The sequence below is a fragment of the Ruditapes philippinarum genome, unplaced genomic scaffold (assembly GCF_026571515.1).
Source record: "Ruditapes philippinarum isolate M1 unplaced genomic scaffold, ASM2657151v2 ctg802_1_1_1_1, whole genome shotgun sequence".
Classification (NCBI taxonomy): Eukaryota; Metazoa; Mollusca; class Bivalvia; order Venerida; family Veneridae; genus Ruditapes; species Ruditapes philippinarum.
In genome coordinates, this window is record NW_026866781.1 from 401,531 (window position 1) to 428,375 (window position 26,845).

Genomic DNA, 26,845 nt, shown 5'->3' on the forward strand with positions numbered 1-26,845 from the left:
TTAATGTATTGATACTCCTATGCAAATGAACAAATGTTTTTCAACAATAAAAATACTATAATTTGCATTCTTAACTGATATTCATAACATGAACTTTAGCATCATTATACAAGTTAAATCGTTATGAGTTCCATAGAAGTTTTCCATCAATAAATGTAAAATACACAAAATGAAATATTTGAATATAGTCAGGTTTTCAAGCAGGATATTCAAAGATTGTGATATCTGTATTAATAGTAAAAGCTTTGTCATGATTGCCACTTCCAAAGCCTAACAGATTTCCAACTTAAATTTTATAATTTTTAAAATTCTTTTAACAATTCTAGTGTCCCATTTAAAAATTCAAAAATTCTACAGAAAATGCAGTTTTTGTATACTTCTGTACAAAGGATTTATTCAAATAATGTTAAGAGGAGGTGCAGCATTTTCATTTATCAAAGTCATACTTGATTTATTCATACAGTGGCAAGTTTATCTTCTTATACCTCCACCCAATCTTAGAAATACAAACAGCAAGCAGTCATTCTCCTAATAAATTTACACTTTGAAAAAGCTAAGATTTCAAAATACTTTACATGCTAATGTTCACACACAGAATTTTAATATTGTTTAGTTTTTTTTGTTGATGATAAAGTTATTTAGTCTTTCTATTCAATACTTAAAATTTTCAAGAAAAAATAGCAAGAATGATCATAACGAATAGTTTTAACTTTATATTTTGTTGATGTATATGAGTATAATAGTATGACAAAAGATAGCACCTAGTTATAGTATGACAAAAGATAGCACCTAGTTATAGTATGACAAAAATAGCACCTAGTTATACTTTAAACTTTATAATTATGATAATTATCACTGGTAGAATTCACTCCAGAAAAGGAAACATCTAACACCAAAGGATTAATAATTAAAGAATGAAAATCAAACAAGAAAATTAGCCAAAATACAGTCTAACTTGCCCATGCACCACGTGTATACCACATAAGCAACTTTGTCTTATGCGACCAGCGACCCCTAATTAGTCTGCTAATTGAGATCAATCTTTTCATTAAACAACCACTTTTGTAGTTACTTAGAAATAACACAGAAACCAAATTCAGACTGACAGACAGACACACAGACAGGGAATGCCAAAAAAAATATTCCCCTCCCTATTCCATCAGAGGGGGATACAAAATATTTCAATTGATTAAACATGGTGACACTAGTTTTTAAAGATGGCCCATGTTGAATTTAGTCCAATATACCATTGAGACAAACATTCTAAATTTGATGAAGATTAAATCAAAACTAAGACCTCTTAATTGTTGCCGAGATGACAGTTAACTGACCACATCTTATGATGCACAGGTTAGCAAAGGGATCAAACAAAAGAGAACAAAGTGTTGATCTCTCTTAAAGTAAGTTTGATCAGCAACACTGGCAAGCTAATAAAACATTAGCAGTACTTACCTTGCATCAGCTTCACTATAAAATTCTCTTGCTACAATATCTTCAAATAATTCACCACCAGTTACTCTGAAATATATGATGCAACAATGGATAGATATCTTTAATATTTCAAATATGTACAGTTGATTAATAGGGCACATTCATTAGGCATATAATTTCATAACAGAACATCATAAAAACATAGGAAAAATGGATTTAACTATACATGTATCTTTATCTGAAAGAAACAAGGCCTTTATAACATAACTTATTCTACAATAATTATTTTCCTTTACTCTCTATATCGTTAAGATCATATGGCACCTCTCCAGCTGCCTGAGTGAATCAATGGCCTTCAATAAGCAAGTTTCCTAACAAAGATGAGGTTAATGTCCCAAATGGGATTCAAACTTACTCTACCTTAGTAACAAACCAATGAGTGCTGATAATATAAGGTTCATTCATGACATAAATCTTAGGTTTATCTATCGTCATGGAAATAGCTTTTATCAAGGGCCTAATAACTGCTTTTAGTAAATCAATGTAAATTGTAAAACCAGTAAATGGCAAACTTTCATTATATGAATGTAAAGGAAGACAGAGGCCTCATAAAAGTCTATTTCATGGAGAAAAAAATGGTTTATAAAAGCAAGTTGCTGTTTCACAATGAATCTGTTTTGATATTATATTAAATCATTGTTTGCAAGATGCTTTACTTGTCAAATATGACAGCATAAGAAAGTCTGCAAGAAATGTCTCTCTCAGTCTGAACAATCAAAATATAGATATTGTTAACAACCCTAAAAGCTGATGCCGCACATTGACTGGTCCTAACAACTAACCATTATGCATATGGGTGCTAAGCATGTGGGAGAGCTAAAAAAAATAATCAGGCAACTTCACTGATGTTAAATATGGTCAATTCACCAACAAAGTTAGATTCATTTTATTTATATTTTTCATTTAAGTTGAAAATGAACTGTTGAGATGATTGTGACTGAGTTATCTTGTTTTACATTATCATCTCAGTAAGATGATTTATATATCCCATGACATTACATACCAGTTATATATTACAAACTTATCAATTACATCTCTTCATTAAGCATAAAATGAATAGATATGCCAGCAGAAGGAATAGATTTACAATATTCAAGGCCTTGTTATATAGAATGTAGAAAGACATGAGAAGAAATCTGCATGTATCACATCTTATAATGAGATCATATTTACAACAAGCAATTATCATAGTATTGCAAGCAATCCATAAGTCCCCTACCGGTTAGAACCCCATCAACATTCTGAAGGGCCATTGGCCATTCACTAATGTTTCAATTTTTCTCTATTTTAAGAAAATTTGTTGGAAAAGTTCTTTAAAAGTGATCAGAGGATACAGTTTTTATGAACAGACAGACGGACTGAAAGACACTCTAAAGTTAATATTTGAAACATCCCTGTTACCAAAATATACCATTTTAAAAGCAAAATTCTTAAAGAGGAGATAACTCTTGAATTAAAGATGCAATTTCATAAAAATGTTCAGCTCTTTTTGACTAATCACAAATATTGTTATATTTGCCATGTTTTAAGCCTATTTGTTGCCAAGGCAACTGATATTTTTTCAAAATAGGAAGAACAGATAAGGCATGCATAATCTCAAGACTGCTATCTACCCATATGTCAAGTTTCATAAAAATATTTCCAGTACTTTTTGAGTTATCACTGGATTCAGTTTATGTGTAAAATTTGCCATATTTTCAGTCTATGTGTTGCTATAGCAACCAGAATTTTCAACATAGGAAGAAAAGAAAAAAACGTGCATAATTTCAAGACTGCCATCTACCCATATGTCAAGTTTCATAAAAATATTTCCAGTACTTTTTGCGTTATCACTGGATCCAGTTTATGTGTAAAATTTGCCATATTTTCAGCCTTTTTGTTGCCATAGCAACCAGAATTTTCAACATAGGAAGAAAACAAAAAAGACGTGCATAATCTCAAGACTGCCATCTACATATATGTAAAGTTTCATAAAAATATTTCCAGTACTTTTTGCGTTATCACTGGATCCAGTTTATGTGTAAAATTTGCCATATTTTAAGCCTATTTGTTGCCATAGCAACCAGAATTTTCAACATAGGAAGAAAAGAAAAAGACGTGCATAATCTCCATACTGCCATCTATCCATATTCCAAGTTTCATAAAAATATTTTCAGTACTTTTCAAGTTATCGCGGGATCCAGTTTTGCGGACGGACGGACTGACGGACTGACAGACAGACGGACGGACGGACAGACGGACGGAGGGTAAACCTAAAGTCCCCTCCGGTAAACCGGTAGGGGACTAATAAATTGTTAATAATGCAAATCTCAATGAATTAATCTTGGTTCTTTTAGCTTTAGGGAGATTACAAATAATGATTTATTTGACTTGTTGTTACATCATTATAGAATTAATCAAGTTATTAAAGAACCTGTATTGACATTAGGGTGCATTCATTTCATATTCACTAGAGAATGTAAAAGGAAGTATGAAATCCACTTTATACAAAGTAAATCTGTTCATACATGCAATGATTAACCTAAATTCTAAACACATTTTACACTAAATATCACTCAATTTCAATTCAACAAACAAAATGGTAATCTATATCATTATTAAATCATTGAAATTTTCAATTAAGAATGAGCACTGAAACTCAACATATAATGCACTCTTAGCTGAAGAGTCAATCTGTCAATTAAGATATATATTGATGGATAAATATGCCACCTTTGACCAATATGAAAGGAACAGGAACTGAAGACATTCGACCATCAGCAATAAATCATAGATAAATGACATTCAATATGAAACATTCTTTATCAATGGAATAATTTAATACCTTATAAGAAACAGGATATACAGTAGCAACCAATCAATTAAGACAGTATCAACTATAGAACTACCATCAACTAATCAGCAATCAACCAATATTATCCCTTGAATTTACAGATGTGACAAGTTTTAATATAACAACTATGCATCCATGTCATGAAAGGGGTTTCAATTTGAAACTCAGCTGATGGTACAGCAGTTGAAAGTAAACCTAATCAGACTGTATTAAAATGACTGCTTTGCAGGCATAGCTAGGACCTGTTAGAGGTCAACAAATAATTGTACCAAATGTTGACATAATCAGTTTCCAATACACAGTATTTGGTAACATAAGAAAATAACAGTTTCATAATGATATTTTTGTTGTTTAACACAGTAACCTGACCATATAATACCATACAAACATTCAATGTCATACAATAAACAATTATTGTGTAACAAAGTTTCCTTTAACCATGCATCATGCCAATGGGAAATGCCAGACTTTCATACAGTTTCTTATAACAAATTCTCACAAAAACAAGAAATGTCAAACAACAGACAATCTATACTGACAAAGTTTCCTTCAACAATATATCAGGCCAACAAAAAAGTCACACAGACAATCACATGAACCTACTTTTTATGAAGTATCAAATAAACATTAAACATTGAGACAATCTGAGTGTCCAAAACTGAAGTCTTGGACAATATAATAATCAGAATATGGACAATCAATAGTTTCCTTAGACAAATTAACAGGCTAATGTGTTACACAGATGTCTTTCAGTAATCGTATCTGGCTGTTATAAAATGTTAAATCTGCTTTGATCTAGGGTAATTTCAGCCTTGTATGAAACATTGGAAATTATACAGTTTCCTTTGAAAAATAGCATTATGCTGGTATGAAATATATAAATTGTTAAATATCAAACTAACATATCAGATGAACATACAGAAATCAGATATTAAACATGAAATTGTAGCTGATCATATATATTTTCCTTTGACTATTTCAGTATGAAGGTTCTATGAATGTCAGATAGTCTCTTCTGACCATGTATACAACTAATACCTAATATATCAATCATACAAAGTTTTGTATGATTGAAAACCTAACAAACATAAACTGTCTGACAAACTGACAAATATTCCTTGACCTGAAATATTACATATAAGTTAATTGGCAAATGAAGCAGATGAAAAGATTATGTCAGCCTTTCTGCAGGATGTTTGTCTAAGATAATTGCCATATTCTAACAAATGACTTAAGTTATATGAGGAGGTCAAAAAGCTGTAGGTGAACATTAATCATAACACTGCATATTATGCTGCCTTCTTTTTATAATTAATTAAAACATGAAATGATCTTGGTCAAAGGTCAAGTTCACACTATCAAACTTGTGACCTTGAATTTTGACTATTCCTCATTAAGTCAATGTCTTGTTAGAATCCATTCTAAGATATTTGAAATGATAAAGGATTTTTCACAACATCAAAATTCCCTATAATTTCTTGTAACATTAGCTTGAGAAATAATGGAAATCTAAATACATGTAGAAAGACTGACAGCAAGCATTAGGGAAAATTTCAATAAAGTCAAAATTACTTTAAAGAAATGTCAGGCAAATTGTTTTTTTTTTTTAGAGTGCAGCCTGTTTCATGTAAAACAATTCAAACACAGAAATTATGACAAAATAATCTATAAGTATCCCAAAAAGAACACAATAATTATTCATCTTTATAACAATTGACAAAAATGACGCACAATGTTATCATGTGATCTGCAACTGCACAAGTTCTTTTGTCTAAAATCAATGAAATATTCCCTCTATATTTGAAATTCAATTAATGGACTATGGAAATACTCGAGTTTTGTAGACAATATCAATATACTAGGACCTGCTCAATTTTGTCATCCTGTAAAAGCACTAGATAGTATCATTGTCTGACTGTTCTCTTGAAATAAGGAAACATTTTATTATTGAATTTTCTGTTTGTTATACACATAGGAATACTTTTTTCACAAAAACAAATTTATTTCAAGTGTTTTCAAAATCATCACATTTCAAATAAGCCAAAATGTTTGACAGATCCATTTTGCTACAGCCAGACTGTTAGTTTCAGTTACTCCTTGACTGAAAAGTAATGTTAGGACACTGAACTGAAGAAAGTTATGAGAAAGTAAATCACTGTCTGGTTTCATTTTATTCACCTAGACTGTAAGGATCCATAAATAATTCATGGATTTGACATATTCCATGGGAAACAGTCACTTGAGAACCAGAAACAAAATTATGACGCTTAAAATGAAACTTTGAGAGTCTAAATATAACTATTGTACACTTTGACCAAACTTCTCAACATCCAATAAAACTACTTTGTACCTCAAACATACACTGTGGAGCAGGGAAAGCCAACAAAGGTTGCTTTAACATAGTTAACATAACCATTTATCACTGACATAGTCTTCAGAACACTGTGGAACAGGGAAAGCCAAATAACTTAAAGCCAAAGCCAAATAACTTATAGCCTATATACAGTGTGGAACAGGGAAAGCCAAATAACTTATAGCCTATATACAGTGTGGAACAGGGAAAGCCAAATAACTTATAGCCTTTATACAGTGTGGAGCAGGGAAAGCCAAATAACTTATAGCCTTTATACAGTGTGGAGCAGGGAAAGCCAAATAACTTATAGCCTATATACAGTGTGGAACAGGGAAAGCCAAATAACTTATAGCCTATATACAGTGTGGAACAGTGAAAGCCAAATAACTTATAGCCTTTATACAGTGTGGAACAGGGAAAGCCAAATAACTTATAGCCTATATACAGTGTGGAACAGGGAAAGCCAAATAACTTATAGCCTATATACAGTGTGGAACAGGGAAAGCCAAATAACTTATAGCCTATATACAGTGTGGAACAGGGAAAGCCAAATAACTTATAGCCTTTATACAGTGTGGAGCAGGGAAAGCCAAATAACTTATAGCCTTTATACAGTGTGGAACAGGGAAAGCCAAATAACTTATAGCCTATATACAGTGTGGAGCAGGGAAAGCCAAATAACTTATAGCCTATATACAGTGTGGAACAGGGAAAGCCAAATAACTTATAGCCTATATACAGTGTGGAACAGGGAAAGCCAAATAACTTATAGCCTATATACAGTGTGGAGCAGGGAAAGCCAAATAACTTATAGCCTATATACAGTGTGGAACAGGGAAAGCCAAATAACTTATAGCCTATATACAGTGTGGAACAGGGAAAGCCAAATAACTTATAGCCTATATACAGTGTGGAGCAGGGAAAGCCAAATAACTTATAGCCTATATACAGTGTGGAACAGGGAAAGCCAAATAACTTATAGCCTATATACACCAAATAACTTATAGCCAAAGCCAAATAACTTATAGCCTATATACAGTGTGGAACAGGGAAAGCCAAATAACTTATATCCTATATACAGTGTGGAGATAACTTATAGCCTATATACACCAAATAACTTATAGCCAAAGCCAAATAACTTATAGCCTATACAGAGAAAGCCAACAAAGGTTGCTTTCATGCAGTTAATAAAACCATTTATCACTAATAGCCTACATAACAGGGAAAGCCAACAAAAGAGTAACATTTACTCAGCCAACACAACCATTTAATGCTGAAAGATGGTCGCGAGTGAATACAAGTAAACAAGAAAAAGAGTCTGAGATAATGCCCAGAGGAAAACCCTGAGGCCTTCTTCTACCAGTAACGCTGGAAGGTTGCCCTGTTAAGCCTTAACTGTGTTGTTGCCACGGAAAAGCAAACCAAGAAAACCGATAAGAAAATCTTTATACAAATTCATAAAGACATGACAAAAACATTTTAGCTACCTTGATGTTATTCATATAAGGCCTTAAAAAGTACTATTTTAGATAGATGAGGCAATTTCTGTCTATGACGTGGTGGTAATGTACTTACAAATCAAATACTAAATAGTGGAAACCATCGTCTTGTATACTGTCATGTAGTCTGACTGAAAATAGAAAATGAAACATTTCTAAAAATACACTCAAACAATAATCTATTGCATATTTAACATTTGTAACAATAAATCAATGAACAACAACCATGTTACATAGCATCATTAAAAGTTCATTCCCCGGTGATCTTGCTTCTCCTTTAAACAAATTTGTTCAATATCAAACATTTCAGCTTTAAACTCTATGGAAAAATAAATACTAAACTATATATTGTATCTATTTGATATACAATGTACAAAGATTCTACTATCTTGTATCATGCTATAGGTCCTTCAAAATTGCACACCTCCTATATACATGTTTACATAATTATGCAAAAGTAATTCACAAAAAAATACAAAAAATACTCTTACAAAAAATTCAAATACAAGAAAAGGATAAGAAATTCAAGGAACATTTTTCGATTAACTTGCTCCCCCCTTTTCCTGTATAACTATGTTTGACTTGTACAGAAACATTTTTACACCATTTCCAATTCAAGTCACTACTACTGCTTGATTTTTTTATTCTCCAAGGAATAAATTTGTCTAGGAATATAAGGTGACAGGGAAAACTATCTCTATTTTGTAATCCGCGTTGATATTAAAGTGACGTAATCAAAAGAATTGGAAAACGGAATCATCATAGCAGCTAGCAGACACAGAATGATCAATAGGCAAGTGAATAGAAAAGGCCCCTAACTAAATAGCTAACCTATCAATATTTAATACATCACTCTTCATTGAAGGTAGCTTCTATACAGGAAATCTATCATGGCCATGTTTGAACAGTAAAACTTGTATCCAGTCACTGACAAAACACTAGTTTTAATTCAATTAAGTGTTTCTTCACCTTTGGGAAAAATCAGGTCCACTAAAAACATAAAACTGTTCAACTATTTTAAATCATTTGTAACTTCCATCTTTTTTTATACATGCTGCTATTGGTTTGAAGTAGGTTATATTTTCTTGAACTTGTATTCAGCATTTTCTACCACTCTGCTAAAGTATGAATGTATTTTTACCTCTGTATATCACAAATGAAAATAATACCAAACATAAATTCTCTACCTTGAGATAATTTTTGAAATTTAGTTCAGTTTTCAAAATAAAATAATTCTTTAAGAAAGAAATTAAATTTACTATGACATCTGATGAACAACCACAAATGAATAATAAAACTAATATCTTTTGTCATTACATAAAGAAAGGAGTAGTAAAATGATACTTGAAACATTTGTGTCATTTATAGAAGTGATCATTGATGTCACATGAATTTCAATATAGAACCAAAGTTTGCACTGCTATTTAACAGGTAAAAAACTTATACAGGTTAAACAAGATATGTTTGTAAAACATGTATGCCCCCTATCAGCAGCCAATTAGTCATGTGATAAGGTTATTATGACTTCTGACCCAGTGAACAAACAATTAATAAGGGTTATCAAGAATCTACTGGTCATGACCTTAACCTTTGACCCCTTGACCCAAATCTCAATAGGGGTCATCTGCTGGTCACAACCAATCATCATACAAAGTTTGAAGTTCCTAGGCCTAAGCGTTTTTAGTTAATTTGATCGGAAACCGTTTTAACATACAAGGTCAATGTGACCCTTGACCTTTGACCCCTTGACCCCAAAATCAATAGGTCATCTGCTGGTCATGACCAATCACCATACCATGTTTGAAGTTCCTAGGCCAAAGGGTTCTTAAGTTATTGATTTTTGAAAGCATTTTTACCTACAAGGTCAAAGTGACCTTGCCCTTTGACCCCTTAACCCGAATATCAATAGGGGTCATCTACTGGTCATGACCAATAATCATACCAAGTTTGAAGTTCCTCTAGGCCTAAGGGTTCTTTAGTTATTGATCGGAACCGTTTTTTTACCTAAGAGGTCAATGTGACCTTGACCTTTTGACCCCTTGACCCCAAAATCAATAGGGGTCAGCTACTGATCATGACCAATCACAATATCAAGTTTGAAGTCCCTAGGCCTAAGGGTTCTTTCGTTATTGATCGGAAACCGTTTTTACCTAAGAGGTCAATGTGACCTTGACCTTTGACCCCTTGACCCCAAAATCAATAGGGGTCATCTACTGATCATGACCAATCACCATACCAAGTTTTTGAAGTCCCTAGGCCTAAGGGTTCTTTCGTTATTGATCGGAAACCGTTTTTTACCTACAAAGTCAATTTGACCTTGACCTTTGACCTCTTAACCCCAAAATCAATAGGGGTCATCTGCTGGTCATGACCAATCACCATACCAAGTTTGAAGTTCCTAGGCCTAAGGGTTCTTTCGTTATTGATCAGAAATCGTTTTTACCTACAAGGTCAATGTGACCTTGACCTTTGACCCCTTAACCCCAAAAAATCAATAGGGGTCATCTGCTGGTCATGACCAATCACCATACCAAGTTTGAAGTTCCTAGGCCTAAAAGGGTTCTTTTTGTTATTGATCAGAAAACCGTTTTTTTACCCAAGAGGTCAATGTGACCTTGACCTTTGACCCCTTGACCCTAAAAAAAAATAGGGGTCATCTACTGATCATGACCAATCACCATACCAAGTTTGAAGTTCCTAGGCCCTTAAAGTTCTTTAGTTATTGATCGGAAAACCGTTATTGCTTACAAGGTCAATGTGACCTTGACCTTGACCCCTTCACCCCAAAATCAATAGGGTCATCTACTGATCATGACCAATCACCATACCAAGTTTGAAGTTCCTAGGCCTTAAAGATCTTTAGTTATTGATCGGAAAACCGTTTTTGCTTACAAGGTCAATGTGACCTTGACCTTTGACCCCCTTGACCCAAAATCAATAGGGATCATCTACTGATCATGACCAATCACCATATCAAGTTTGAAGTTCCTAGGCCTTAAGGTTCTTTAGTTATTGATCGGAAAACCGTTTTTTGCTTACAAGGTCAATGTGACCTTGACCTTTGACCCCTTGACCCCCAAATCAATAGGGATCATCTACTGATCATGACCAATCACCATATCAAGTTTGAAGTTCCTAGGCCTTAAGGTTCTTTAGTTATTGATCGGAAACCGTTTTTTGCTTACAAGGTCAATGTGACCTTGACCTTTGACCCCTTGACCCCAAAATCAATAGGGTTCATCTACTGGTCATGACCAATCACCATACCAAGTTTGAAGTTCCTAGGCCTAAGGGTTCTTTAGTTATCACTCGGAAACCATTTGGTCTACGGACCGACGAACCAACGGACCGACAAGTGCAAAGCAATATACCCCCTTTTCTTCGAAATGGGGGCATAAAAACATCAAAATTAGCTTTAAGAGCAGCTACATAAGTATGAAGAAAAATAAATTTAAGAAAATCCCATATTGTGACCTTAACTAGTGCAATATATAGTGATGCAAAGGACACTATCTGCTTGCATGTTGTAATTTTCCTCCTGTATCTTCTCTAAATGTTCCATACTGCAGATCAATGTGAGCTACTGGATTATGTTTTACAGCTTAATCAGTGATTCTTTGAATAATTTAACATCAACATATGTCTACAGACTCCCCAAAGATTTGCTTTACCAGTAAGAAACGTCACATCTCTCTATATAACATACAATACCTATTTGCTGTACCAAATAGATTTGGTGTATTTTAACTAGCATGTGTATTGTCACAAATCAAAAGTGAAGTCTGTGAATAATTGATCAACACCTTCAGTATTCTTTGACTGGAAACTATATGCAAAAGAAATTCTATTTTGAATTGTTTTTACGGAAACTCCTGTAAACGTCTTCATATTTAAGAATTGATGTCACAGGATCCTGGTGAAGAAGGCAAGCAGGACTACCCATTAAATATAATTATGCATTCATGAATGTACATCCCTTTGACCACATTATTAGTCAAGCTTGATAAATCTTGAGAACATAGCATTATAAACTTGGGTGTGTTGAGAATGGTGAGAGAAGAAAGTGATATCAAAATCACTAGAAATGATAAAAGAGGTGATTATAGCCAGTACAAAACTAATCAGGGAACATTAGCACTGACATTGTATTGATTTCAGCATATGTTTCAATGCTTTATAATATTGTCTGGCCTGCTTCTATAATGACTTTCTTACACTGCCAGCATAAAGCCAAGCTAGCCAATACATCCATCCAGTCTGACCCTACACCACCAACCTAAAACCAAGCTAGCCAACACATCCATCCAGTCTGACCAAAAATATAAAAGCCAGACCACACTTCACTTCCTTGTAGTCTTACCCTACACCACAAATGTAAAAGCCAGACCACACTACACTTCTTTGTAGTCTAATCCTACACCACAAATGTAAAAGTCTCACCACCCTAAACTTCCTTTAAGTCTCACACTACACCACAAATATAAAAGCTACACCACCCTAAAGTTCCTTGAAGTGACTCACACTACACACAAATATAAAAGCTACACCACCCTTAACTTCCTTGAAGTCTTACCCTACACCACAAATGTCAAAGCTAGACCACCCTACACTTCCTTGAAGTTTAACCCTACACCATAAATATAAAAGCCAGACCACCCTAAACTTCCTTGTAGTCTAACCCAATACTACACATGTACAAAAGGACCAGCCTACATTTCCTTTAAGTCTAAGCCTACTCCACAAATGTAAAAGCCAGACTACCCTATACTTCCATGCGGTCTGATCCTATACCACGTATGTAAAAGATACACCACAAATATAAAAGCTAGACCACCCTACACTTCATAGCAATCTGACCCTACACCACAAATGTAAAAGCTTAAACAACCAAAACTTCCTTGAAGTCTAACCCTACACCACAAATGTAAAAGCTAGACCACCCAACACTTCCTTGAAGTCTAACGCTACACCACAAATGTAAAAGCTAAACCACCCAACACTTCCTTGCTGTCTAACCCTACATCACAAATGTAAAAGCCAGACCACCCAACACTTCCTTGAAGTCTAACCCAACACCACAAATGTAAAAGCTAGACCACCCAACACTTCCTTGAAGTCTGACCCTTCACCACAAATGTTAAAAGCTAAACCACCCAACACTTCCTTGAAGTCTAAAACCCTACACCACAAATGTAAAAGCCAGACCACCAAACACTTCCTTGCAGTCTGACCCTACACCACAAATGTAAAAGCTAGACCAACCAACACTTCCTTGAAGTCTTACCCAACACCACAAATGTAAAAGCCAGACCACCCAACACTTCCTTTAAGTCTTACCCTACATCACAAATGTAAAAGCCAGACCACCCAACACTTCCTTGCAGTCTAACCCTACATCACAAATGTAAAAGCCAGACCACATAACACTTCCTTGAAGTCTAACCAAACACCACAAATGTAAAAGCCAGAGCCACCCAACACTTCCTTGAAGTCTAACCCAACATCACAAATGTAAAAGCCAGACCACCCAACACTTCCTTGAAGTCTAACCCAACATCACAAATGTAAAAGCTAGACCACCCAACACTTCCTTGAAGTCTATCCCTACATCACAAATTTAAAAGCCAGACCACATAACACTTCCTTGAAGTCTAACCAAACACCACAAATGTAAAAGCCAGAGCCACCCAACACTTCCTTGAAGTCTAACCCTACACCACAAATGTAAAAGCCAGACCATCCAACACTTCCTTGAAGTCTAACCCAATACCACAAATGTAAAAAGCTAAACCACCAAACACTTCCTTGCAGTCTAACCCTACATCACAAATGTAAAAGCCAGACCACATTTCACTTCCTTGAAGTCTAACCAAACACCAATAATGTAAAAGCCAGAGCCACCCAACACTTCCTTGAAGTCTAACCCTACACCACAAATGTAAAAGCTAAACCACCCAACACTTCCTTAAAGTCTAACCCAACACCACAAATGTAAAAGCCAGACCACCCAACACTTCCTTAAAGTCTAACCCAACACCACAAATGTAAAAGCTAAACCACCCAACACTTCCTTGCAGTCTAACCCTACACCACAAATGTAAAAGCTAGACCACCCAACACTTCCTTGAAGTCTATCCCTACATCACAAATGTAAAAGCCAGACCACATAACACTTCCTTGAAGTCTGACCGTACAACACAAATGTAAAAGCCAGACCACCCAACACTTCCTTGCAGTCTGACCCTACACCACAAATATAAAAGCTACACCACAAATATTAAGGAAAGTCAAACAACACTAGAATTCAGCAGAGTTACTGCCTGGGTAGATCATAATCATGCATATTATCATCTGTCAGGAAAATTTCCAATCAAGCTCAAAATTACATCTAATGCATTCCAATAATTCTCTAGTTTGATCAATGTAAAATATAAAAGGATTAATGAGTTAGAAAGTTGCTTTTATAAAAATGACAAGGGGATAGATCTGTTGTAAACAATTCTCCCTATTTTACACATCAGTTATTTTTTGTTTTATTTTCAATGGACACATATGGTAATATTCATTTCAAAGACAGTCCCATATTCAAGTCTGCATGGTTAAGGTTAATTGTGGGAGTAGTTATCCTGTAGGGGCCTCTACAAATTAGAATGTTAAGTCACATATGTTGTTCGTGATCTGTTAATAATGTAGTCTAAGTTATTTCTACTGCCAGATTGTTCACAAATGAGCAAAAAACAATAGAAACATGTCTTTTGGCATATCAGCATGTATATTCTTTTACAATACAATCACGTTCTGATATGTGTCTATTTTGTCATATAAACAGAGGCTTATATTCACAGGAGAATAGTTATAGAGAAGCAGGCATTTTTCATGGCCCAATTACCAATCCTAGCACTACTATTAACAGACCATTTGCACTGAGATTCTGGAGACACTGTTAAAATCAATTGTAAATGAACATAGAAGCATTCCTACATACAAATAAACTCAATTTCCATAATCTAACTAGCCCTACAGTACATCAAAGACTGCTAATGAGAACTGACTTTATATAGATACATATAATATACCATTAAATACCATAAATGATCAAAGAATATAACCATATAGCACAAAAGTATTTATTCAAATAAATATATTTTAGAAATTGAAACTTTTAGTTTTCATATCAAAACTTTTTCATCATGTGAACAATTGCTATTTAATGTACATTATGTGCTTAAACCTTCCTTTAAATTTTCACATAAAATGCGTAGGAGCACAATTAAAAAGGACTGCATACCATAAAGTTTTCAGTAAATAGGGTGTGTAAAGGGCATTACAGTATATGAAGGAATTAATGTGATTTACTGTAGTTATTTTCATTATCTCTCCCTTGTAATATTAGTTAAACACTAAATTAACAGTGCCTCAGCTATATGTAGACCAGTCAGACTTAATAAATCAATTATGAGAATTTGTCTTTTCTGTATCTGACACTTCTAGAGCAGCTGCTCACACCAGATTGTCCAACTTACAACCATAATTATACAGTATAATTTGAATTCATTCTCTGATTAGTACTTTTGTCAAAAGAGGCCATTAGTAAATTTGTCATGCTATGAAAAATTAGCTATTTTTCTTGTTATATTTTATATTGTGTATATTAAAAAAGTGAGTGAAATATTTGTATTGAATTTCATTTTAAATTTTATTTTGTATTTTCTGATTTCAAAATTAGGCATACATTTATATATGATAAAAATAAATTATACCCTTTTTCTTTGTTAAATCTCAAGTACATTTAGGTGGTCAATTGGAATGTCTCAAACAGGTGACATGTTGTTACAGAGAAGCCAATGTGCTAAAAACCTTTTACACTAGACAAAGAATTGCAAAATGCTTGTTATATTAACATCTGTGATAAACTTTATTCTTTTAAAAACATAGACAATTAAATTTACTAATAGTGATTAGAAAATATGTAAGTTATTTCTCAAGTATTTTCAGACTTAAGCCAGATCTTGTAGTTCCGCCTCTCTAGAAATAATGTTTAATTATTGGTCAACTAAGTTAAACCAATGGACAGTGAGAGAACCCCTTAAAAGATCCCTTTTCCAGCTGGCAGTATCATTCTGCCTGATTAAACTATATGTGTTGACAAATTAAATAAAAGCTGGAAAAGTGGATTAAACTTTCTTATATTTTTATATCTAGGTAAGTTGTATTTTTATTCTATGTACATTTTGTAAATGTTTGATGTTAAACAACTAAAATTTAGTTAAGAACACTAAGCTGTTCTTATTTTGAATACTTGAAAATATAATTATGTTATGTTAAAAACTTTGTTAAAAACTTCAGGTAACAAGATGTTACTTAATAAAAAGAGGCCATTAGTAAATTGAAGAAAAATTATTGTTATTTACTATTATAAAAGCAATCAATATTGGTGTAGAAATTATAAGAAGTCTTTTATTTTAGTTTCTGGTTTTCTTTTATGGCTTTGTCATAAAGCAAACTGAACTTGGAAATTCAATCATTAGTTTAACTGAATTCACAATCTTAATACTAAAAACTGAGAATCTAGAAGTCTAGAATGCTAATTTCTAGTGCTATAATAATGGTTTATGTCTGGTTCTGTAAAAATGACATGCCTGGTTGTATAATGATGGCTTATGTCTGGTTGTATAATGATGACATGTCTGGTTGTATAATGATGACTTATGTCTGGTTGTATATATAATGATGACATATGTCTGGTTGTATAATGATGGCTTATGTCTGGTTGTATAATGATGACTTATGTCTGGTTCTACAATGATGTTCTATAATAATACCATATGCTTGGTTCTATAAAGATAGCATACTTGATGTTTTTAGCATTAACATCAGATTGTGCATAAGAAGTTAACAAAATATGTCTAAATGATTAAATGGCAGAAGTGCTAACTTTTTGTTCATTTTCATTAAAATCAAATATCTATTGAAGTCTGCTAATCATCAAAAATAGGTTTATATCAATGACCAGCAGTACTATTATTATAACCAGAAACCAATGCATGCACATTAATTTAATATAAACAATACTTCAAAATTCAAAACAACATGCCATGCAATGAGAATGTAGTTACTGTTTATAAAGCTATGATGTTAAATTACAATAATTGTACATGATTTCTTAATTTTGTTATTTCCTGAAGGAAACAGGATACGATCTCAGTGAATCAGTCCTTAACTATCATTGATTTCAGCCAATAGATAACATCACACATTTCACTGACTATCTCCAATCTCACACTGATAGTCATTTTTCATTAACCATTTAGGATATTTTTTCTATTACAGCCTTAATGCTTGAGGTCAACTGTCAAGAACAGGCATATATAAAAACTCGACTCACTCAGCAGACTGCTGTTAAATTCAAATACTATAGTAAATAATAAATTTTGATTCATACTTAAACTTAATGACCTATAACAGTCAATAACTTTGAAAATGCACTGGGTCATTCCTATTGAATGAATATAATAAAATATTCACATGTTGAAATTTTGTTCTGGAAAAGCATTTTATTTTGTGTGACCTTGACATTTGAAGTAGAAAGCTGGTTTATGAGCGGGACACAACATGTCATGGTGATGAACCTGTGTATCAAGTGATACTAAAAACACTCGTATTTTATGATTATAGAGTCATTAGGTGAAAGCAGTGAGTTTTGTTACAAAAGTCAATGTTGTGTATATGAATCATTAAATGTAAGGGTGTTGTGAACACAACACAACTTTGTCACAGTGATGCTGTGGTACAAGCTCTAACCTTACAACCAGGATCATTGAAGAAAATGTATGCTCAATCTGAGCAGAGCAATGTCTGGACAGAGATAAGGTCATTTCAAGCATATGATCTTATGCCATTGCATTAAATATGTATTCCATTGCATAAATTTTGTAGAATGTCAGTATGTTGCAGCCCTGGTGTAACATCCTGCAGCTAGTATAGTACTGGCATACAAACAGAAGTTGAACAGGATGAAGAACATCACAAATAAATGTATAAGCATTTACATTTCAACAAAACACCAGCAGCTTTGTCCTGTGGAATGGATTTATAAAAACAGGGATGCTATAGACTTTTATCAAGTTATAAAAGATATGAATGTACATTGTAAATTTGTATGACCCTGTACAATACTGTATCACAGACTGTCTGAGAGTGAACTACTGTTGATAAACTGCCTGGCAGGAAATCAAGAAGAGCAAGTGTAATAATCAACATATTGATATGTAAAACACTAAACATTTCTCAATGCCAGCTCACCAGCCATACTAGACCATATTATACCCTTGGTAATGATTGCTATAATGGCTCTTGCCTATGCAAAATTAATCATGCAGAGTGGCTAGATCCCAACAGACCACTCATAACCTTTCTACAACTTATTGATCTCCATCACTGCATCTCTATTAATTATTACAGAAAACTTACTAATTGGTCTTCAAATTGATTTGTCATCTGGTGGTTTATCCCTACCCAATTTTTGACAAGTCTCACATTTAATCTATAAAAGGCCAAGTTTTATCTCAAACAGGAGTGCCAATCAAAAGTTACAAACCACATCACAAATGCTCAGTCTCACAAAGGTGAACTAAATCATTTACATAAAAATCCCAAAAAATCATGACGACTAAATGATCAATACCCACATATTGAGTATATATTCTGACCTTTGACCTCTAAGTGACCTTGACCTTGGTTGCAGGTGCCTAAATTTTGCATGTTACAGACCAACTCACAATGGTGAACATTTGTGCCAAATTACATTAAAATCTTTCATATCATATGTGTAGAAGTTTTGCTCTAAACAAGCATTTTATTTTGTGTGACCTTGACTTTTGACATACTGTAAAGAGCAGGTTCATGAGTAGGATGCAGCGTATCATGGTGATGAACATTTGTATCAAGAAATACTAAAAATACTCCATGCATATATAAGACATGTTCTGGATAAGACTGAAAAACTGCCTAGAAAAGGTCTACAACATCCAAGGTGATCCCATTATACAATTTACATGCTGACTCTTCACGTTCATTTTCATCTTTTCTCTACTTATTTTACAGCAAAGAGTCATTAAACATGAAAACGCGATTTACCAATAATTGCTGTATTCCAAATATTTAAAAACAAATTTTTTGTAAATTTTCTGTGAAGGTCATGTACAACACAACTCGCCTTAATAAAATATATCTTAAATCAGTTAAGATGTACTATAAATGGTTTTACAAGTCATTATGTTGTACAAACAATTATTATGACATTTACAATTAAAATACATGGAGATATAAAATAGTCAAAGGTCATGAGTGGAATTAAAAGTAAACCACATCCTGTCATATACCCACTTAACTCCTACGCTATAGTTGTACAAATTGTAAAATCTTAAAATCATCACCATTGAAACAGAAATCGGTCAAAAAATGTAGGTGTTCAAAATGATTTAGGGCTCTTCTCAAGGTCTAAATACATGTATATTTAAAATTCAAAATGGATCAGTAGTACAGCAGGCATTTAGGGACTGGCAAATGAAACATATAATGCATTTAGTATTCCATAAGTTCAGCTATTAACTTGATATTCATGCATATCATTTCTATGATCAATATTATTCTTGATTTAAGTTTATTTGGTTTTGATTTATCTTTTTCAGGAAACTATTATTTGTTAGTTATTACCTAAATTATTATATAATTTTAACTTCAAAAACACAAAATACGAGACCTGAATATGAACAACATGAAGTTTTCTTGTGATATGTTATATTAATTGATAAAGTATGATTTTCATGGCCTTACTTACACCAAATGAACTACCATAAATTACCATCACTCTTAACTATAACATTGTCAGTATCTACATAAACTAAGGTCAAATGTTCATAGACAGCTATAAAATGTGTCAGGGTGTCCTCCCCCACTCTACTGATCATGTTTACAGAATATTTACAGTGTTTATTACACATCACAGACTTAATCCATGTCAAAGTCATTAAAACTTGTGACCTTTATTACACTATATGGGTTATAAAGTTATGTCAGTAGTTGTCCTTGTCTTCACATATCAACAACTATATTTGACCACTAAACAAAAAGACTAGAAAGATTGTGAACCACTACATAGAAGTATAAAAGCTATATACTGTAACAAATTTGTTAATGATACAGTCATAACATACTGAATTTCATATATGGACTTGTCCAGCTTCAAATTTTATTATTAAGTCAGGGAATTTGAATTCAAGCAAGTCTGCCAAAAATATAGAGCCTGGTCAGACTGCATGGATGTACAAGCTAGCCTGGCTTTTTACTGGCTTATTCACTTTTGGTTCCAGCAGGTTAAAGGTTTACCTTATTCTTTACTTAAGGTCACCACTTATAAATGATGAATAAAACTGAAAGAGGTCCCTCATCAGTGGATGATATATAGTTATGTGTACATCACAAAATGCAGACAACTGAAGATGATATATACTCCCAAAGATTATACTTCACAATAGAATCTGCATTATGTTACATCCGGAACAGTAAACATTTATGCAAAGTCATTTCAAAATTTTAAGGAATGACACAAGTGTTATGGACTGGACAGGGGGATAATATTCAGAGAGCCTTTTTGGCATTTGACCAAAAAGGCAAGGATACATAGATTTTTGTGTTACAAACCTTGAACTTGCATGGTCTCAAGCTGGTGGCTTCACTGAATGACAAAGTCAATGTTTTAGTCTTTAACCATTATTATTGTGAACATTTGTGGAAAGTACTTTCAAAATTCTTCAAGGAATGATACAGCTATGAACCACACAAAAATTAACTACATGATGTGCATAACAACGGTACCTTCTTATCACTCCTGAAAAGTTTAAAAATTGACATAATATAAAAGATATCATTTCTACAATATCTCTTTGAATTACTTACCTATATTTGGATGCTTTAACAATCTACATATTCTAGCTTCTCTTTCTAACTTTTGATGGTCTGAAAATAGAAAAGGAGAAACACAATCATTGATTGCAGCAAGCAATTCTCTATTGGTAAGAATTGAGATCAAATTTGACATAACGATTGTGTTAATTGCTACTATTCTGACATTAAGTCTACAGTTATTTCTCACATTTCAGGAATTGACTATAATCTCTCTACCAATCAGCTGAAGAATGGCCAAAGAAAACCACTGGAAATTCTGTCAATAGTTAACAAACATTACACCAGATTTACCGCACACATGTCAAATGTTATGTTTGTAGAATTAATAAGCTCATGTTTTTATTTAATTAATCAGAAACTTATGATTACTCATTTGCTGTAAATATGGCGCTGAAAGACATGTATCTAAAACAAAGAAATATTCTTAATGGCTAACAAACACTTCCCTTCAATTTTTTTACATTTTTTTTCAGACGGGTTTAAAGAAAAAAGCTTTTTATTTTTTTGAAATTGGGTTGGGGGCAAAATCAAACAAACCAACAATCTCATCATAAGTTACAAACAATGAAAGTGAGTATAAGGTGCTTTCAAAATTAAAATAAAAAAAATTATTGTTTTTTTTTCTTTCATATAATAGACAAGAAACATGGCAATGCCATGAAACCAGGTTTTCAATTATCACCATTGTAGATAAATATGTTGTATTTGAAATACAAATACAAGCAACAAACAATGTAACTATGTGCAATGTAAAACATGAATAATGTAGGAGGAATTGTGCACAGAAGAAGTGTTCACTATATATATTCTGTATAAGGAAAAAAAAAACAAAGGGCCATAATTAGGTAAAAAATTATCCAATCACAAAACCCCGACAAATATGTGCTAGGGCACTTGATGACAAAAGCTTCTGTAAAGTTTTGAACAAAATCCGTTGAGAAATGTAGGAAGAGTTCAGCACAGAAGAATTTGTTTCATTCTGTATAAGGAAAAAAAACAAAGGGCCATAATAAGGTCAAATATTATCCAATCACAAAACCCTGACAATATGCGCCAGGGCACTTGATGACAAAGCTTCTGTGAAAGTTTGGTCAAAATCCGTTGAGAAATGTAGGAGAAGTTGCGCACTGTAGAAATTGTTCACTAATATATTCTATATAAGGAAAAAAAACAAAGGGCCATAATTAGGTCAAATATTATCTAATCGCAAAACCCCGACAATATGCGCCAGGGCACTTTGATGACAAAGCTTCTGTGAAAGTTTGGTCAAAAATCCGTTGAGAAATGTAGGAGGAGTTGCGCGTCAAAACAGAAGAAATTGTTCACTATATATTCTATATAATGAAAAAAAACAAAGGGCCATAATTAGGTCAAATATATACCAATTGCAAAAAACCCTGACAATATGTGTCAGGGCAACTTGATGACAAAGCTTCTGAGAAAGTTTGGTCAAAATCCGTTGAAGAAATGTAGAGGAGTTGCGCACAGAAGAAATTGTTCACTATATATTCTATATAAGGAAAAAAAAACAAAGGGCCATAATTAGGTCAAAATATTATCTAATCGCAAAACCCCGACAATATGCGCCAGGGCACTTGATGACAAAGCTTCTGTGAAAGTTTGGTCAAATCCGTTGAGAAATGTGGGAGGAGTTGCCCGCACAGAAAAAATTGTTTACGGCCCGCCCGCCCGCCCCGTCCGCCCGCCGAACATACCTCAATCCTAATAACCTTTTTTTCCCTTGGATATAACTGGTTAAAATTACAAAAAATGAAAATTAACCTTTTTTTGTGGCGTTTTTGTTTGTTTTTACTGTTCACCAACACAGTTACGTCATATGGCGCTGAAACAGGAAAAGAAGATTTTGGCTAACCTCAGGTGTAACACAAATTTTTTAGCAACACCAGGGGTCAAAACCACCTCACTTGCTAGAGCTAAGAGATAAATAGACTCCAATAATGCAACCCATTAAGTCTCTTACAATCACATAGGGTAAATCAGTTGCAAGGGGCATGATAAAACTTTCATAATTATTCAATGGGACTAGTGCATAACGGATCTGGGACACCTTTATGTCCAGCTAAAGACATGTTTCCATGCCAATTTGACAAAATCTACCGAGAACATAAGTTTCGAATGATATGCCACAAAATGTCTTTTTAAGTGTTAAATAAAAATTTATTACAATGTACATAATTATAATGAATACAAAGAGTCAATTAAAAACTGACAGCTTTCTAAAACAAGAGGGCCATGATGGCCCTGAGGTCGCTCACCTGTATATAGGCGCCCCCCCCCAACCCCCAACCCCCGCCTAAAAACGTTGCAGGGCCAATTTAACCCAAGGGCTTTTATTTGCACAAACTTGGTAGACACCCACAAAGAAGATGTTTTCATGCTAAACATCTAAGCTCTAGCTCATTGGGCTTTTTAAAAGAAGATTTTTTTTAAGTTTTTACTATACACAATATAGTTAAAAACAATGACCCCTGGGGCCGGGGCCAGGGCTTTTATTTTGAACAAAAACTTTGTAGACACTTACTAGAAGATGTTTCATGCTTAATATCTAAACTCTAGCTATTTGGGTTTTTTCAAAGAAGATTTTAAGTTTTTGCTATACACATTTAAAGAATATCAATGACCCCCGTGGCGGGGCCAATTTTGACTCCAGGTCTTTTATTTGAACAAACTTTGTAGACACTCACTAAAAGATGTTTCATGCTTAATATCTTAACTCTAGCTATTTGGGTTTTTTTCAAGGAAGATTTTTTAAGTTTTTGCTATACACATATAAGGAAAATCAATGCCCGTGGGGCCAATTTTGACCCCAGGGCTTTTATTTGAACAAACTTGGTAGACACTCACTAGAAGATGTTTCATGCCAAATATCTAAGCTCTAGCTCTTATGGTTTTTTAAAAGAAGATATTTAAAGTTTTTTCTTTCGGTTGCCATGGCAACCAGAGTTCTGCATGGAATTAAATTCTTTGAACAATTTTTAAAGGTGACCACCAAAGGAACATTCCTGTGAAGTTTGGATGAAATTGGTTTAGTGGTTTATGAGGAGATGTCATTTAAAGTAAAAGTTTACGGACGGACGGACGACAGACGGACGACGGACGAAAAGCGATCACAAAAGCTCACCCTGTCACTTTGTGACAGGTGAGCTAAAAAAACCTGACCAACTCAATTTGACCAGTTTGGAAATGCAGCTTCCCATTTATAATTTGCACATTCTCTTATCAAAATCTTGATTAAATAATAAAAGATGAACATTGTATATCTTTAAGATAGGGAACATCGTATATATCGTATATCGTATAAGATAGGGGTGAGAGAGAAAATTATGTATGCACCATACACCACTACTTGCTTTTTATATAACATGCCAATGTTCTTTGTACTGGTGCCATTAGAACTTAACATGTGGGTGGGGAGGTGAGAGGCATACAATAGGACAAAGATTGAGAGTTCTCAAGACTGGGAGAAATTCTCTTCAATGTCTGGTAATTGTATATATTAGATTGACTTAATGACCTACTTTTGACCCTCATGCTTCTATATTTTCATATGATAAAATTTTATTCAGGTATATTTTAATCAAAATCTCATATCAATTAGCATTTAATTAATGATATTGCTATATAGCTTTTGAGAACAAAATCACCCATTAATTAAAACAAATGGAAATTCTTTTTTAATAAACCACATTGAATAAGCTGCTGTGCCTGTTCAAATACAGATAGTTATCAAACAGATAACCATGGCAATATTTGTGACACAATGTTTATCTGTGAAACATCTTCAATGAAAGTATAACATTCATTTAATCAACCATCTGCCCACACACCATCATTTCGAAACTATTTCATACCTCCATTGAGATTTACACAAGCTTTATGAATCAATCTTCATGCAATTTAAACACTCATTTTTACAGTCATGCAAAATTCTATATTTCACAATATGACAAATAAAATAGGGTATAATATATCTTTCAAATGAAATAATACGCAGTGGTTACTATACTTCCAAGGATAAGTCACAGATATGACATCAAATAGCTCAGTGTTTTTTCTAACCATTTTAAGTTTTATAACTACACCGGATTTCTTTGTAATTCAAACATAAATAAACTTCATTTTTTAAAAAAGATAAGTCTTTTAAATTCAATTATATCTTAAATAATGTAGTATATATACAAGTTGAATATGAATCGAATAAAGCGCTGAAGTAGACATAAAACATTTAAAGAGAAACATACAGACACAATGATTTTGTAACAGAGTTACCAACGTCCCCCGCCTCGGGGTAGTTTTATATGAAGCATAAAATTGTGCTATTTCAAAAGATTGAGGTATGGATCTCAGGACTTTCAGTCCAAAATTATGATCAATGCTAGATCTGCAAATGTAACAATAAATTTATTAAAGAAATACTAGTGAAATGAAACACTGAATTTAAAAATCTATCATGTTAACCGTTGACCTCTAAGTTTGACCTTGACCTTGGAGGTAGGGGTGCAGGTGTTGTGCATGACATATCGTCTTATTATTATTACTATTTGTGCCAAGTATTTTCAAAATCCCTTGAACTAAGAAGAAGTTATAGATCGGAAACAAAATATACCCTATAACAGACTATGTCAATCTTTGACCTCTAGGTGTGACCTTGGAGGTAGGGACCCATGTTTTGTGCCTGACATATCATCTTATTATTGTGATTATTTGTGCAAAGTGTTTTTAAAATCCCTTGATCTATGAAAAGGTTATGGACTGAACACAAAATATACCATATAACAGACACTGTTAACCGTTGACCTCTTAGTGTGACCTTGACCTTGGAGGTAGGGGTGCAGGTGTTGTACCTGACATATTGTCTTATTATTGTGACTATTTGTGCCTAGTTATTTCAAAAACCGAAGAAGTTCTAGATCAGACATAAAATATACCCTAAAACAGACTATGTTAACTTTTGACCTCTAAGTGTGACCTTGAACTTGGAGGTAGGGATGCAGGTGTTGCGCATGACACATTGTCTTATTATAGTGACTATTTGAGGCAAGTATTTACAAAATCCTTTGATCTATGAAAAAGTTATGGACCGGATACAAAATATACCCTGTAACAGACTATGTTAATCTTTGACCTCCAAGTGTGACCTTGACCTTGGAGGTAGGTGACTGGTTGTTGCGCATGACACATCATCTCATTATTGTGAACAATTGTGGCAAGTATTTACAAAATCCCTTCAAAGATAAGAAAGTTATGGACCGGACATCAAATAGACAATGTTGACCTTGAATGAGCAAGTGCGACCTTGACCCTGGAGGTAGGGGTCTGGTTGTTGCGCATGACACATCGTCTTATTATAACAAACATTTGTGCCAAGTTATTTCAGATTCCTTTGATAAATGACAAAGTTATGGACCGGACACTAAAGTGTGACGGACGGACAGACAGACGGACATACTCACAAAATGGTACTTATGTGACTTTTCCTTTGATCTTTTTGGCCATTTTTAGTCACACAAGGCTTAAAAAAAGACACACAAGTAAAAACAGAATGAATAGGATTAAAGAGAATTTACTGTTACCCATTGATCTCCAAATCACAAAAGTACCTCTAGGTTCGTATGGACGGAGCCTATTACTATATTCCCCCTTTTTTCTTCGAAAAGGTGGGGGACAATAAGTAATAAACAT

General features: G+C 33.6%; 1 protein-coding gene across 6 annotated transcripts in view; it reads right to left on the reverse strand.

The window, feature by feature from the left end:
* Positions 1-26,845, reverse strand: part of LOC132733704 (calcium/calmodulin-dependent protein kinase type II subunit delta-like) — a 118,229-nt gene that overhangs the window by 73,305 nt on the left and 18,079 nt on the right. For all 6 annotated transcript variants that reach the window (XM_060720370.1, XM_060720369.1, XM_060720375.1 and 3 more), the window contains exons 3-5: positions 21,134-21,193; positions 8,253-8,307; positions 1,453-1,518 (exon numbers count right to left, since the gene is read on the reverse strand). In XM_060720370.1, the coding sequence (XP_060576353.1) occupies positions 1,453-1,518; positions 8,253-8,307; positions 21,134-21,193 (181 nt within the window). The remainder of the gene's footprint in view (positions 1-1,452; positions 1,519-8,252; positions 8,308-21,133; positions 21,194-26,845) is intronic.